General features: G+C 43.9%; 2 protein-coding genes across 3 annotated transcripts in view; one reads left to right on the plus strand and one right to left on the minus strand.

Moving 5' to 3' along the window:
* The window catches only part of DNAH9 (dynein axonemal heavy chain 9), a 192,836-nt gene that overhangs the window by 146,370 nt on the left and 31,750 nt on the right, over positions 1-14,716 (minus strand). The window contains exons 20-24 of the mRNA XM_083725741.1: positions 13,451-14,321; positions 10,427-10,557; positions 9,422-9,548; positions 5,880-6,032; positions 2,646-2,771 (exon numbers count right to left, since the gene is read on the minus strand). Of these exons, the coding sequence (XP_083581867.1) occupies positions 2,646-2,771; positions 5,880-6,032; positions 9,422-9,548; positions 10,427-10,557; positions 13,451-14,321 (1,408 nt within the window). The remainder of the gene's footprint in view (positions 1-2,645; positions 2,772-5,879; positions 6,033-9,421; positions 9,549-10,426; positions 10,558-13,450; positions 14,322-14,716) is intronic.
* On the plus strand, positions 81-9,411 carry LOC310838498 (uncharacterized protein). Of its 2 annotated transcripts, none has more exons than XM_083725995.1 (5): positions 81-133; positions 4,693-4,981; positions 5,561-5,626; positions 7,984-8,162; positions 8,882-9,411. In XM_083725995.1, the coding sequence occupies exons 2-5, from the start codon at positions 4,953-4,955 to the stop codon at positions 9,079-9,081; spliced, it is 474 nt and encodes a 157-aa protein (XP_083582121.1). In that variant the 5' UTR covers positions 81-133; positions 4,693-4,952; the 3' UTR covers positions 9,082-9,411. The 2 variants fall into 2 exon arrangements, with proteins under 2 accessions (XP_083582121.1, XP_083582122.1); XM_083725996.1 differs by lacking the exon at positions 81-133 and adding an exon at positions 847-897.

Here is a 14,716-nt window from a genome sequence, read left to right on the forward strand (position 1 = left end):
CGTCAATGGAAGCCCTGTGGAGGGGCTTCTGCTTCAGCAACAGAGTTTTCCTTCCCTCTCCTTCTGCCCCCCTCCCCCCACACATTGGAATTGTGTCAGAGGGGTCAGGAGAATCCGTGGAACAGAATATGGGGTAGGGGAGGAGATGGGGGGTTATTCTGTCTAGCAACCCAAAATATTTGCCCTAACAGAGGGATCTCTGTGTATAGGGTGGTATATAAATTCAATAAATAATAATAGTAATAATCTTCTTAGCATGATGCTGAATTCCTCCCAAAATGATTTTTTATTTCATTCATAGAAGAAGAAATATGTGGTAAAAAATTGTGTCAGGAAACAAAAAGACACCAAAAATACATTTGTGGATAATTCCTGAAAAGGCTACAAGGATTTCGTCTTGTGATACAATGTGTTACTACAGGAGTACAGTGGTACCTCGGGTTAAGAACTTAATTCGTTCTGGAGGTCTGTTCTTAACCTGAAACTGTTCTTAACCTGAAGCACCACTTTAGCTAATGGGGCCTCCTGCTGCTGCCGCTGTGCCGCCGCTGCACAATTTTGTTCTCATGCTGAAGCAAAGTTCTTAACCCGAAGTAATATTTATGGGTTAGCGGAGTCTGTAACCTGAAGCGTATGTAACCTGAAGTGTATGTAACCCGAGGTACCACTGTACTGTATTCCGCCATTGTATAAAATTGCTACAGATGAATAAGTCCAGAGATACTTCAGGAATTTTCTCTGAGACATAAGCTGGGGCAGATTGTTTTTTTCCATCACTACACCCTCTCCAGCATTAACCAGTGTTTCCCAATTTAATGGGCAAATGTTCCCAGGAGATGGCAACTTATCAAATGAAAAATCCACCAAAGGAAGAAGATAAATTGCAATTACCCTGAAGTAAAAAGATGCCTCAAAGGCCATACCTTCCCACAGGGTTATGGCCACAAAAGATCATGCAGTCATGGCCTAGAATAAAACCTGGGATTTAAACATTGCCGATCCCAAAAACATCCCCACTGGCCACCTGCATTAGGTAATCTATGAGAAGCCATAAAAATGTGATATATAGAATTATTGCCACTTAAAGGTCAAAAGATAGAAACAGTAGGTTAACAAATATTGCAAGTCAAAATAAATCATCAGGAAGGGGTGCTTTTTCATAATTGAGGGTAAGCAAAAGACCTATGCCATAAAGCTTTGCAAATGGTTCCAAAGCAAAAATATTTCCAACTTCTTAAAAAAACAAAAACTGGTGAAAATACCACCCATATTTTTTTTCAGTGTCAAAATTCTTAATAAGATTTTGATTTCCATATTGGGAAAACAACCACCACTCGATATATATTTTTTAAAAAGGCAAAGCCATATCCTCCAAGCTTCTATTTATTACATATGAAGAAAATGGATTTTCTTTCTTCTTTTATAGCAAAACTAAAATCCTCTGAGCTGTAAAACCATCTGATAATCTTTCGTCACTGGCAACTCACTTCTTAAAGCACTTACCCAGCTCAGAAGCTATTAAATTGGAGCGAGTGTTTGCAGAGGGTGGAAAATTATAAAAAGTTCAACTGTTAATGCTTTACTGTTAGCCATCGTTACTTCCAGGGCAGGCGCTGCCTTTTTCATCCAGTTTGCAAAGATCTGAGATATGCAAGCTCCTCATTCTCCCACTGGCTTTACCCCACAGCAAAGCTCATGTGCTAATGTTCTTTTCAGACTACAGAAGCTGTTGGGGTTTTTTTGTTTGTTTTTTTAGGAAGCTTTTCAGGAAGCTTCTATAGGACTCCTACTTCCCAACGATCCATTAGGCTGCACTTCAATTCTGAACTCTGGTAAGCAATCGAGGCTTAACAACCAGGAGCAGCATCTGATGAGAATTTCGCAGCAAGTGGGTGCCTGGAGAAGAAACCCTCTTAAGAATATTTTAGGGGGGTGGGCAGGGGAAGGACTAGACCATGTGAAAAATGAATATTATTTCAGCTGCAGTTCATTCATTTCCAGCTTTGTATTCTGGTTATTTAAAAAGTGCACCTAGACATTCCATTGTGTTTAAGGTGCCATTTAGCTCCTAGCTTTCATACCTCAGTTTCTAACACTGCCCATCAAATCTGGAAAAAAATGCACTAGTTGCCTATTGTCTTCTGGGCCTAATTGAAGGTGTTATGGGGTTTAAAGTCCTGAGGGCCCCTACACCTAATGAGATTCTGTGGGATTAAAGACCCGTGGGAAGATTCTCTGTGGTGGCCCCTCACCTTTGAAATGTCCTCTGCTCTGAAGTGTGTCTCACCAGGATACTGCTGTAATTTCACCAGCAGGTGAAACTCCCTGTTTGCTGATGTTCAGAGAATGGCTACCACTGGTCAGTTATCACAAGACCGACCAGGGCTGAATCTACACATATATTTTAAAAACTCTGTGAAATGCTTTTTTAAAAAAAGGAATTCACCATTAGCTCACCATCTAGTGTCACATTTGTATAATGCACTCAAAACATTATATTTGCAGCTGTATAGCTGAGTCCCAGGTGCAGCAGAAATGACAGCTACTCAAGTTAAGGCGGCATAAAATGGGATTTGCCCCAGAACCACGCTTAGCCCACCCTACACACCACAGATTGTTCATCTGAAGAGGAAACAGAGCAGTACCTGTGCTGGGTAGTCAAAAAGCCACTGTTCCCTTGCCTTTTCCTCATAAGCCATCACAGCCTCTGTCATCTCGTGTCTCACAGTGGCCCGCATGTGGTCCAACACACGGTTCAGCCAGCTCTCCACCTAGGGGAGAAGAGGAACCCAGGAGGCTATTACCATCAAGCGTTACTCACCCTGGACGTGGTGGTTCTTCCCTCCCTGAAACTACAAAAAAAAAAAAAGGATTGCTGATCAAGACAAGAGCCAACTTGTCTTGTCCCCTGTGGCCCCTAGAAGCACCTCACCACCATTCCATCTTCATGCCATGCTTAAAACAGCAAAATACAGAGGGGGACATTCTTTGTTATAGAAACTCTCCCACTGGAAAGTGCCCAAAGCGTGAACCTAAGCACTTTTTAAAGTCTGGAACACTAGCTCATCCAGCTCAGTATAACTGACACTGACTGGCAGTAGCTCTCCAGGGCTTCAGGTGACTCTACCTGGAGATGCTGGGGTTCAACCTGGGACCTTTGGGGTGCAAGGCCTGTGTTCTGCTACTAAGCTGTGGTCCTTCTTCTTCTTCTGAAAGACTTGCCTTTTGGGTGGCCAGAAGGGCTAACTTGCAGGATTTATTTTTGTGCTTGAAGCTGACCTCCTGCTTTATTGTATTTATTCTATTACAGTGGGGTTTTATGCTTATTTCCCGCCCGCAAAATTGTAACCAGACCCAACCATTCGAGATGAATCGGGTTATAAATAAATTACTTTTAAAAGCAGCCTTTCCTCTTGCATGCTCACCGTATAATATTAACATCAGGGTCACTTCATACATAAATGCATTTTTCTACCAAGAGACAATATCACGGTCGAAAAATACATGTGTATTAAGGGTATTTACATAAGTGAAGAGTTATAGGGAAATTGACTTTATCAGAAAATAGGTTTTTATCAAGCAGCGAAATTAAAAAAGGAGAGTGAACATCTCTCACGGTTTAAATTTTAAAAAATCAGATGGTTTGTCTGCTTTTCGTGGAATTGCTCACTGGTCAGTTAAAGGAGGTAACATAATTTGAAAAGAGGTTTGATAAACATCTCTCTATCCATATTATACACACACATATATGTGTAAGGTATTATGGAATTATGGTTAACTGGAGCAAGTAAATGAATATACGGTGTGCTGGGTTCAGGATATAAGTGACAATATTCATAAACAAGTTTCGGAATATTTATTAACAACAGTAAGGAAGCTTTCCTTTTAACAAGGTGCTACTATTTTCTTGATTATAAAGGCTGTTCATACAAAGTCAGAGAATTAAGTCCATGTAGGTTCAGCATTGTTAACACTGACTAGCAACAGTTCTCCAGGGCTTCAGGCAGGGGTCTCTGCTTAACCCTATCTAGACCAAGGTGTCCTTCTGGAGTTGGCAGCTACTGCTTTGCAGGGTTTCTGCTCTACTTGGATGGCCAACTCTAGGAGGTTTTGGTAGTACTGCCCAGTCCTGCAGACTCTCCGGTTTGGAGTTCCACAACAGTCTATATCTTGTCCTCCTTGCTGCATAACACAGGGGTCCCCAAACTAAGGCCCGCAGGCCAGATAAGGCCCGAGGGACTCATTTATCCGGCCTGCGGTGACCCTCGCCACCCACTGCCCGCTCTTACCGGAGCTGCGCTGCACAGCTGCCCACTTCCAGGTTGGAGGAGCACCAGAAATAGCTTGTGCACATGCGCAAGCGTTATTTGCGCATGCACAAGCATTATTTCGGGTGCACTTTCGGGTCGGAGGAGGCCCGTGCACATGCACACAAGCTATTTCCAGCGCTCCTCCGACCCGGAAGTGCACTGAAAATAGTGTGTGAGCACACGTATGGGCATGTGCTCCCCCAACCTCTGGCCCACTGCGCAATCGGCACTGGAGATACTGGCCCTAGGCACAGTAAGTTTGCTGACCCCTGGCATAACATCTAACATGGAACTGCTGAGTGGAATAATCCGGAGTTTGGAAGTGCACTGCCATAATATGCTGGTGACACGTAGCTCTGCTTCTCATTTTCCTCTTCTGCAGGTGAGGCTTTGGTTACGTTGAACCAGTGCCTGACCACAATAACGTTCTAGATGAAGGCCAACTTACTGAAACCCAGTCTAGATGCTGAGTCAGTGGGTCTTCTGACCAAACAAGTGATGTTCAACTGGTCCTAGGATGGGGTCAAAACTCCACCCTGAAGGAATAGGTTCATAGCTTAGGAGCTATCCTGGATCCACTACTGCCACTGGCCTCAGTAGCCTCAGAAGCATGGTGTGCCCCCTACCAGCTTCAGCTATCCTATGAGGATAGAGATAACTTGCCTTCAGAGGTAAACTTGCTTTCTTTACCTCCACGCTAGATTACTGCTATGTGTTATATGCAGAGCTACCTTTAAAGACTGTTTAGAAACTGCAGCTAGTGCAGAATGCAATGGCCAGAGTAATGATGTAGATCAGATAGTATGACCATATTACATCAATCCTGGTCCAGGCTCAGTAGCTGCCAACATGTTTCCTAGCTCAATTCAAAGTGCTAGTCTTAACCTATAAAACCTTATACCGCTCAAGACCCCCAAACCATTCATAGCGCCACTCTAACAAGAGCCTGCCCAGACTCAGAAATGATCAGCTGATGTCATGGTGAAGTGGGAGAGGGCCTTTTCAGTGGTGGCCCCCTGTCTATACAATGCTCTTTCCAGTGAGGCTCACTTGGCACTGTCATTAATATATTTTCAGTGCCAGATAAAGACCTTCCTCTACTCCCAAGGCATTTGATGGTAACTGTTTTGTTGCTCACATGTTATATTCTCTGTTGTGCATAATTAATAAGCTGTTGTAACAAAATGTTATAGGTATTCTGAAGGATAAAATACGTTTTAAAATTGCATTGCTTTGTTCTTCTGTTTCAGCTTTCCCGTGCTCACTGTTTGTAAGCTGCCTTGTGATTGCTCAGGTGTAAGGCATCAAATAAAAAAGTAAGTAAGTAATACTGAGTCTAATGTCACCTCAATCCATGCAGAAAAGGCTCAGATTGTAAAGAGAACTCTTAGGCTGATTGAACTTTCATTTTTGCTTGAATCATGTAACCAGAGTAGGTACATCACAAGGCGTGTTTACAGCACCCATTCAGTGTGCCAAATAGGAAATGTTCTGTTATAGTCTGAACAACAACCACAGGCATAGACCTTGTTCAGAGAAGGAACATGGGTTTCTTGACATCACCCTAACCTGCCCACTGCAGTCGCATGGCTCGCTGAAGTTAACATATTCTTCCTCTTTGCTGTACATCCCTAAGCCCAGCTTGGTCGAACTTTGGTCTGAATCCACCTGAAATTTCATCTTGGCCATATTATCAAAGAGTTTTGAAAGATGTCGCTGGACCTGCAAAATATATATATATGTATACAATTAGGACTGAGCACCATGCAGCTAGAGCACACAGCACTTTTCCATATTGCTTCCAAGAATAATGGGCCACAGTTAGGAAGACACAGGAGGATACCATCTATGAACCCACATTCTCTTGCTGCTGCCTTTAAAAATAGTACCATTGGACCCCTGCGTAAAAGAGAAAGACATCTTACATTTATTGTTCATTGTCTTTAGTTAATGCTATTTCTCTTAGAGACCTAAGTTTTGTGCAATGCCTAACAGCCATAATTGGCATTCAGCAGCTTACAGAACCAGCTCACTTCAATCCTGAAAGCTCCTTTTATGTACAAAACATCCCTCCTTCCATTTGATAAACTGTATATAAAGCATTCTCATTCTCTACCAACTTGTCCCCTAAAGCTTTCAATTGCACTTAAATCATTGCAAGTCCAACACTAGGCCCACTAAGATAAAATTGTTGTGTATTTAATCCTCCTCCTGGAATCAGCAGACAGAGCTCAGAGACAACAATGGAAAGGCCACAGGTTTATCCATATTTGATTCTACTTGACATTTATTTTGATTTTACAGCAAATCGCTTTAAATAGGAATAACAGACACAGCTCAAATAATTCCTCCTATATCAGTGAGCTTTTCAAGGCAATATTTTCCTTTGTGTTTTCCCGTGTTTTCTGCTGTGTTCGAGGCATTGATCAAATTGAAGTTCTGAGCCCAATAAGTAGCTGAGAAGGATTCTGCACTGGAAGAAATCAATGCCTTTTTTTGCTTTTTTCTGTGTGCAGAAGCAGTTAGTTATATAAAGCCTGCAATTGCTCAGAATCCAGTTTAACAGGTGCAGACCTCTAAACGGTGTAGGCCTGTGATATTGATGGTATAAATGTGTTAAGTATGGCGACATTTCACCCAATCCACCATTCTTCTCTCATCACAATATACTTTTTCCAGGTGTACTTTGACAAGCACTAAACAAGTGGTACTCAAACACAGATAGTGCTCACTTGGTATGCTACAAGACCAAATTCTTTCCCTTTTCTTTTTAATATAGTTTTTGTGGGAGAAGGGGATTCATCCACAGTGGCAAACAAGGAATGGACTTAGGACTCTGTCCTGCCTTGTCATCTTGAAGCCCTAAAGGGGTGGAGAACCTCAGAGAAAGGGGTCTTTACCCGACCCTCAGGACTCTCCTCGAATTACACCCCATCTTTCAAGGAGACAACACCTCTGGTTCCAATCTGCATCCCCCTAAGTGCTTTTCCCTGCTGGAATATGATTTCTTCTAACTGTGATTGTGCCTCATTTGCTTTGATTAACACTGAAGATATGTATGTATTGGGTAGAGGGGGGAATATAGAAACTTTTGACTTTTGCATAGCTGCAATGTAGCCTACTGTACAAAAGTAAGAATCACATCCCTTGCCACACCCACTTTTTCTCCTCTGGCCCCTATCCGCCACTGGAATGCAGCCTCTGAAAGGCTGCCCTCTAGAGTGTGCGGTGCTCTGGCTGAAAAAGATTCCCACACCTGTGTGAAGCAGAAGAGACATTCATAGCACTTGAAAGAAACAAGAGTCTCAGTTCTCCGAATTCGCAAATATGTTCTGGCTGTTTGCACTGGGTAGCCAGAGATGCCAGCACAAATGTAACTGGCAGGTCATCTGCCAGGATGGAAGCAGTGATTGGATTAGAATCATTGCAGTTCCTTGCCACCTGTATGTCCTCCTATACCTTCCAACGGGTTTTTACTATGTGTGTTCTGCATATTAAATATACAATTCTATATGGCAGAAGGAGAGTCACGGCCTGCAGGGACAGAGGCAACCATCATCAGTAAAAACACAGTAAAACACAGTAAGCATAGAAGAAAAGGCCAAGGGGTGTAGAGACAGTGTTGTTGTTGTTGTTGTTGTTGTTGTTGTTGTTGTTGTTGTTGTTATTTCAGGGGGCAAGAATGTCATTGGATGAACCTCATGGATATATGTACATTCCATCAATACAAAGGGAGAAGCCATCTTCTGCTCTGTGCAATTCTCCAAGAAGAGACAGCATTTTGCGATGAGCCGTTAGAAATTGTTAAAACGAAAGAAGACAAGCAGCCCTTGGGACATCCTGTAAGTACAGGTAACTCATAGCCTATGTGAGGGTTCGGTTCTAAAGGTCCACTAATAAACTCAAAATTGCATAAGGCAGGAACCCCTGGCACCAGCACCTCTCCCACTCATGACCCATCCCTACCTGTATGAAGCAGGCCTTGCACTGACCACCTCTGGGAAGCACATGGGAGGGTTCTCAGAGCGTCCCAGAGCCCCATAAGCAAGGCAAAGGGCTTTAAAAGCTCCTTCCACAGCAGGTTTCCCCACTCTTTTATTTTCCTGCTGCCCGTGTAAAGTTGCAATCGCATAAGTGAAATCAGCTTACACTGCAAGTTAACCTGTACTTTAACTGTTCCAAAATTATTGTTTCCTCTTCAATAAAAGCGTGTTGGGTTTTTAAAGGATGCTTCCTTTAAAAATAAAAAAAAACAAATCAGAAAAACGCCACTCTGAAACTGGATGGACCTGCAGGTTAACACATAGCAAACAAGTCACAAACCATCTCAAGTCCATCCTTGTCTATTCCTTGCTGCTTTAGCGTCTTCATGTTTTGTATTGCTGTACGCTGCACATATGTATTTGTGTAAAGATTCCTTTAAAGTAAATAAGCGAGAACAACCATTCTGAAGGGCCACAGGTCCCCCCCCCCATCCCTCCATTATGTCCTGAGGGTTCTTTAAACAACAACAAAAACCTTAAACTGCACTGCTCTCTTTCAATCTCAGTGAATTCCTTATTCTTGTCCAGGCAGAAGCTCTTCCTACCCCACCCGAAAGGAGCATGAGAAAGCAATGCCAAGGAAGAGATACCCCCAAAAAGTGGGGATGAGGGAATCACAATGTAATTTCAGCTTTGGACTTTGCTATGTTGATCCTGCTACTTCGGTCTGGACTGGCATCAATCAGCAGAAAGATCGGCAGAGTTCCTTTGAGGCTTGCAAGTATTAGGCAGTTGAATCTTTGCACCCAGCACTCAATAAAAGCCTTCATCTGCAAGCATTCTGACACCTGGGTAAGCCCTTTGCCTCTCTCCTTTTGTGAAAAGGATGCACAGATTATACTTAACGCAGTTCTATAAAAACCAGTACAGGATGTAGATGCTGCCATCTAGTGGTGTTTCAAAGACTTGCTGCTTCTCGAAAGGAAGGCTTATATGGTCAAGGTCACAAACAAAGCACTGATAGAACCACGTCTCCTTTCTACAGCAACAACCTCACAGTTGAATCAAGCACATTCTACCAAAACAAAAGCCATTTCCATAGGTAGAAAAGAAGCTGAGGTGTCTTACCAGCTGCGGGTTGGTGCCATTCGAAAGAATATCCAGTAAGTCGGCAGAAGAAATAAAGTAAAACCTAGGAAATGCCAACCGCTTGGTGTCCAAATACTCCGCCAAAGCTTTTTCACACAAAGACAACCTGGCAAAATCAAGCACAAAAGAATGTGCATACACTTAACATATATAAAGGTGCAGAAAACTAAGAAAAGCAAACATACCTGTAGAAGAAGCACATACTTTTGTCTTGATAACTTTGGGAGGGGAGGCACTTTTTGGAGAAGCTTCACTGCTTTCATGGGTTACAAATATGTGTTTTCCGCCACCTGTGCACATCAGAGCCACAACCAATCCCTGTTGGCTGGCATATGTACCTTTAATATGCACACAGTGGACTGCTTGAGATGGTTGCACACATATTACTTTCTGGCAGCGCCACTGCACATTTTAAGAGCACAGTTTCAGAATATAACATGTGAAACAGCTTGAATGTCCTCAAAATGGCTCTCTTTTTTTTTACATTTTTATTGATTTTCTTTATTATAACAAATAACAAATACAAGTATCCAAATTTTTTATTTTACAATCCCCACCCTCCCATTGACTTCCCTCATCTTCCCTTTCTGGTTTATTACATTACTTGTTATCTTCTGCATGTTAAACAACTATACATGTTATTGCTATCTTTCATCGTATTCTACTTAAATAAAGTTGTGAATGTTTATTCAAAGCCTGCCATTGAGTCCATCTCTTTTTGTTGTTTCTGTAAGTAAATTGTAAAGGGTTCCTATTCTTTTTAAAAGTCACTATTGCCCTTTTCATGTGATGTGTCTGTTAACTTTGCTAATTCTGTGTAATTCATCAATTTACTGTCCTCAGAATGGCTCTTAAAGAGATGTAGAACATTTATGATTAACTAAAACCAGGGTTTCCATTACATACATGCAAAAGGAACTTAAAGGATCCATTCCTAACCAGGAACAGCATTTCAGAAGCTTCTGCCATGCGAGTCCTGCCTACCTGCTTTGGATATCTTCCAGTTGCTCATAAAGGCCAGGCTTGTTGGTTGCTTCCACTACATTTGGGGTTCTTTCAGCATCATATGCCAACTCTTTGAAATCAACATCAATTCCTTCAAAACGCTTGGAATCCTATGGAAGACAAGAAAGACAAAAGGTCCTGCTGCCTTTCCATATATCCCTCAGCTTCAGTATATCCCTTTTCAGTAGGCAGGCAGCTAGGTGCAGCCAGTTTAAATTTGGGTAGAGAATGGTGCCCTAGGAAAGTTGATCTGATGGTTGAGGAAGAAGCCTGAGGTCAGATAATGGAGGATTTCTGAGATTCAAAGGCTCCGGGTCCTATGTGGGGCCTTCAAGGGGGCCATGGCTCTCTCCCCACTGACTTTGTGGAGCACTCTGGACAGGAGGGCCGAGGTGGGTGAGAGGAGAGGCATAAAGGAGGCCTGGGAGCAGAGGGGCCTTGTAAAAGACAGGGCAAGAAGCTTAGGGTCACAAGGCTGGTCCAAAAGTTTTTTTTTGTATTCTCTGCCTTCCTGCATGACGAGAATAAAACCCGGCATATCTGAATACCTCATCACTCCTCTCAGCCCCGGTCATTTCTCATTAGCACAAGAGATTTCTACAGAACTTAGCCAACAATTCAACATGGTATACCAACTTTTTTCATTCCCATCACTTTCATTAGCAGGAGTGAAATACACTATATTACCTTTATGTCACTTCCGCTACATTGACTTCCCCTAAAACAGGGATAGCTAAGCTGTGTCCCATCAGATGTTATGGGACTCCCATTAGCCCCAGCCAGCAGGGCCAATAATCAGGGGTGATGAGAGTCACAATCCAGAAACATCTGACAGTAACACGTTAGGTCACTCCTCCACTAAAGAATCCTGGGAACTGAACTTGGGTGGAGTGCTGATACTTCTTTATTAGAGATCCCCAACCATGATACAAGTATCAGGATGCCATAGTAAACCAGCCTGTAGGCAGGCACTCCCCTAAATAATAAACAGCAGCAGTCCAGCACATGTTTTTTAGGGTCTGTGGGGAGGGGAGGGAACTATTCTGTAATTGCAGCTCACATAATCTGTACTGAGAGCCGGTGCCATGGAGTACCTTGAACAGTTATGCAACTGAATAAGCAGGACTCCCAGAACAGCAGCCTCCCTGAGGTACCGTATTTTTCGCTCTATAACATGCACCTGACCATAACACGCACATCATTTTTAGAGGAGGAAAACAAGGGAAAAAACATTCTGAATGAAACAGTGGATGTATCATTTTTGTGCTTCATGCTGTGGCCACAGACATGTGATCTGATGGTGAATTTGGGGTGACCCAATGCAAAAATCCTGAGAATCCCTGTGGATCCATGCTTTGTAACCACGTTTTTGCACCATTGCAGCCCCAGGCAACAGTGGGTGTGTGATTTTGGGGGGGCAGGCTGTAGCCATGAACATGCTATGTGATCTGATGGTGAATTTGGGGTGACCCAATGCAAAGATCCTGAGGATCCATGTAGACCCATGCTTTGTAACCACATTTTTGCACCATTGCAGCCCCAGGCAACAGTGGGTGTGTGATTTTGGGGGGGCAGGCTGTAGCCATGGACATGCTATGTGCACTGATGGTGAATTTGGGCTGACCCAATGCAAAGATCCTGAGGATCCATGTGGATCCATGCTTTGTAACCACGTTTTTGCACCATTGCAGCCCCAGGCAACAGTGGGTACGTGATTTTTGGGGGGCAGGCTGTAGCCATGGACATGCTATGTGATCTGATGGTGAATTTGAGGTGACCCAATGCAAAGATCCTGAGGATCCATGTGGATCCATGCTTTGTAACCACGTTTTTGCACCATTGCAGCCCCAGGCAACAGCGGGTGCGTGACTTTGGGGGGGCAGGCTGTAGCCATGGACATGCTATGTGCTCTGATGATGAATTTGGGCTGACCCAATGCAAAGATCCTGAGGATCCATGTGGATCCATGCTTTGTAACCACGTTTTTGCACCATTGCAGCCCCAGGCAACAGTGGGTACGTGATTTTTTGGGGGCAGGCTGTAGCCATGGACATGCTATGTGATCTGATGGTGAATTTGAGGTGACCCAATGCAAAGATCCTGAGGATCCCTGTGGATCCATGCTTTGTAACCACGTTTTTGCACCATTGCAGCCCCAGGCAACAGTGGGTGCGTGATTTTTGGGGGGCAGGCTGTAACCATGGACATGCTATGTGCTCTGATGGTGAATTTGGGCTGACCCAATGCAAAGATCCTGAGGATCCATGTGGATCCATGCTTTGTAACCACGTTTTTGCACCATTGCAGCCCTGTTTTTGCATCAGATCATTGCTATGTGCTCTGATGGTGAATTTGGGATGACCCAATGCAAAGATCCTGAGGATCCATGTGGATCCGTGCTTTGTAACCACATTTTAAGTGGGGAGGGAAGGAAAAATACAGAAGGGACAAGGAGCACGAGAGGGGTGTGCGGAGAAGCAGCTGGCTAAGAATGCAGGAGAGGGGTTTAAAGGGGGGGGAAGGAAGGCAAAAGTCCACCCACCCACTCAAGCCAGCCCCCCCCCTCTCTCTCTCTCTCTCATCTGCATGTTTTCCGCTGCCTGCCGAGTCCCCAGACGCAGCAGCAGCACCGGAGCGGACGCTCTGCTTTCCTCTCTACTTGCCTGGAGGGAGGGGATTTCACTGCTCTTTGTTCCGTCTGAGCAAACAGCAACTGAAACAGAACAGGGTGGCAGTAAGACCCTGAGGCAAAATGCAGGAAAGCAGCAGCCTTCTCTCCTCCGTGACGGCACAATATGATTTTTGCCTGATTTTTGCCATGCACTTGGGACAAACGGCTCCAGGGACCACACATTCGCTCTATAACACGCACAGACATTTCCCCTTACTTTTTAGGAGAAAAAATCTGTGTGTTATAGAGGGGGAAATACGGTAAATGCTCCCTAAAGAATGGAGAATCACCCTCGGCCCTTTCCTGCAGAAAGCAGACAGGGTTTTTATTACCTCCGGAAGTTGTGCCCGGATATCTTCCGATCCAATGAATATGCTTTCCAAATGAGACCAAGTCCGCTGAACCTCAAACCAGATGGAAATGACGGAGTCTGCCGTAGACAACTTTCTCTGCCAGAAAGACACTTCCTCTAAGAAGAAAGCAATGTATTTGGATGTCATCAGGTTCTGCAGCTGGACTTGGTTGTCTTCAAGTGTCTCAATGAGCTCCTCGTCAGATTTCAGCAGGGGGACGTTTGTGCGGGGATGAGGTTCGTACTGGAATTCCATGCTGGACCAGGTTGTCTTCAGCTCTTTCACAACCTTCTCCATGCTCGTTTCTTTAACTGCTTTGTCCACTATGCTTCTCACCTCATCCTCAAAGTTATGCAGGTTGAGTTTAAGCAGGTCTGCCAGGGTGGTGTCTGCATCCATGGTGAACTGCACACCTGTTGCTTGCATCAACTGGTTCCAATGCCTCTCTCGGATGGCCGGATTCTGCAGTTCTGACACAGCCCTCAGAGAAGTCAGGATGTTTTTCACTTTGTTGTCCAACCCGGAGAAAGCATCCCAGGCCCTCATTTCCTTATCCAGGCTCCGCGTGTCTTTGGCGAACTTTTTGCACTCCAGCTCCATGTTTTCAATGTTAATCTCCCTCCATTTCGTAGTCTCCCAGTCATTCACACTAGAGATCACTATGGAGATCATATCCCAGAGTTCTTTAAGAATACGCACTTCCCTCCGGCACTGCTTGAGCTGTTTGTATTCTGGAACACTGACTTCAAACAAATCAGCTGCCTCATAAATTGAGGTCATGGTAACTTCCATCTGCATAAGCTCTGTGTGGGATGCATCCAGCATTTGGTAGGGATTTGTTGCGTCAAACCTAGGAAGCAAGTTTTGCATTCAGTCATGACTAATTCTTTCCCTACAAATGCACTAGATCCCCAAACACTAGCAAGTATGTGTGCAATGAAACATAAATAAAGAGACATACCCAACTGCAAATTGTAAAGAGAGGGCATACACATTTCTGAATCTTTCCCTCAGACTTTCAGACCTAACTTAGCTGCCCCACCCACTCTCTCTCTCTCCAGGCACAACCAAAACTATTTCAGAACTGTAAACCTTGGACCATATTTCCTATCCCCTAGACCATAAAATGAGAGACAATAAAAGGCAAAAACAAATTTTAAAAAGGTCACCCAAAAGTGACATTCAGCTTCTATAGTGTCTCATAATCTAACACAGGCATAGGCAAACTCGACCCTCCAGATGTTT

Source organism: Podarcis gaigeae, assembly GCF_964106915.1.
Source record: "Podarcis gaigeae genome assembly, chromosome: 2".
Lineage (NCBI taxonomy): Eukaryota > Metazoa > Chordata > Lepidosauria > Squamata > Lacertidae > Podarcis > Podarcis gaigeae.

Bases quoted from the DNA above. Each gene is read 5' to 3' on its own strand.
- LOC310838498 (XM_083725995.1), top strand. From the start codon at position 4,953: ATGAGGATAGAGATAACTTGCCTTCAGAG. The intron at 5,627-7,983 runs GTAAGTAAGTAA...TTGTTATTTCAG, and splicing joins GTAAGGCATCAAATAAAAAA to GGGGCAAGAATGTCATTGGA. The intron at 8,163-8,881 runs GTAACTCATAGC...ATTCTTGTCCAG, and splicing joins GGGACATCCTGTAAGTACAG to GCAGAAGCTCTTCCTACCCC.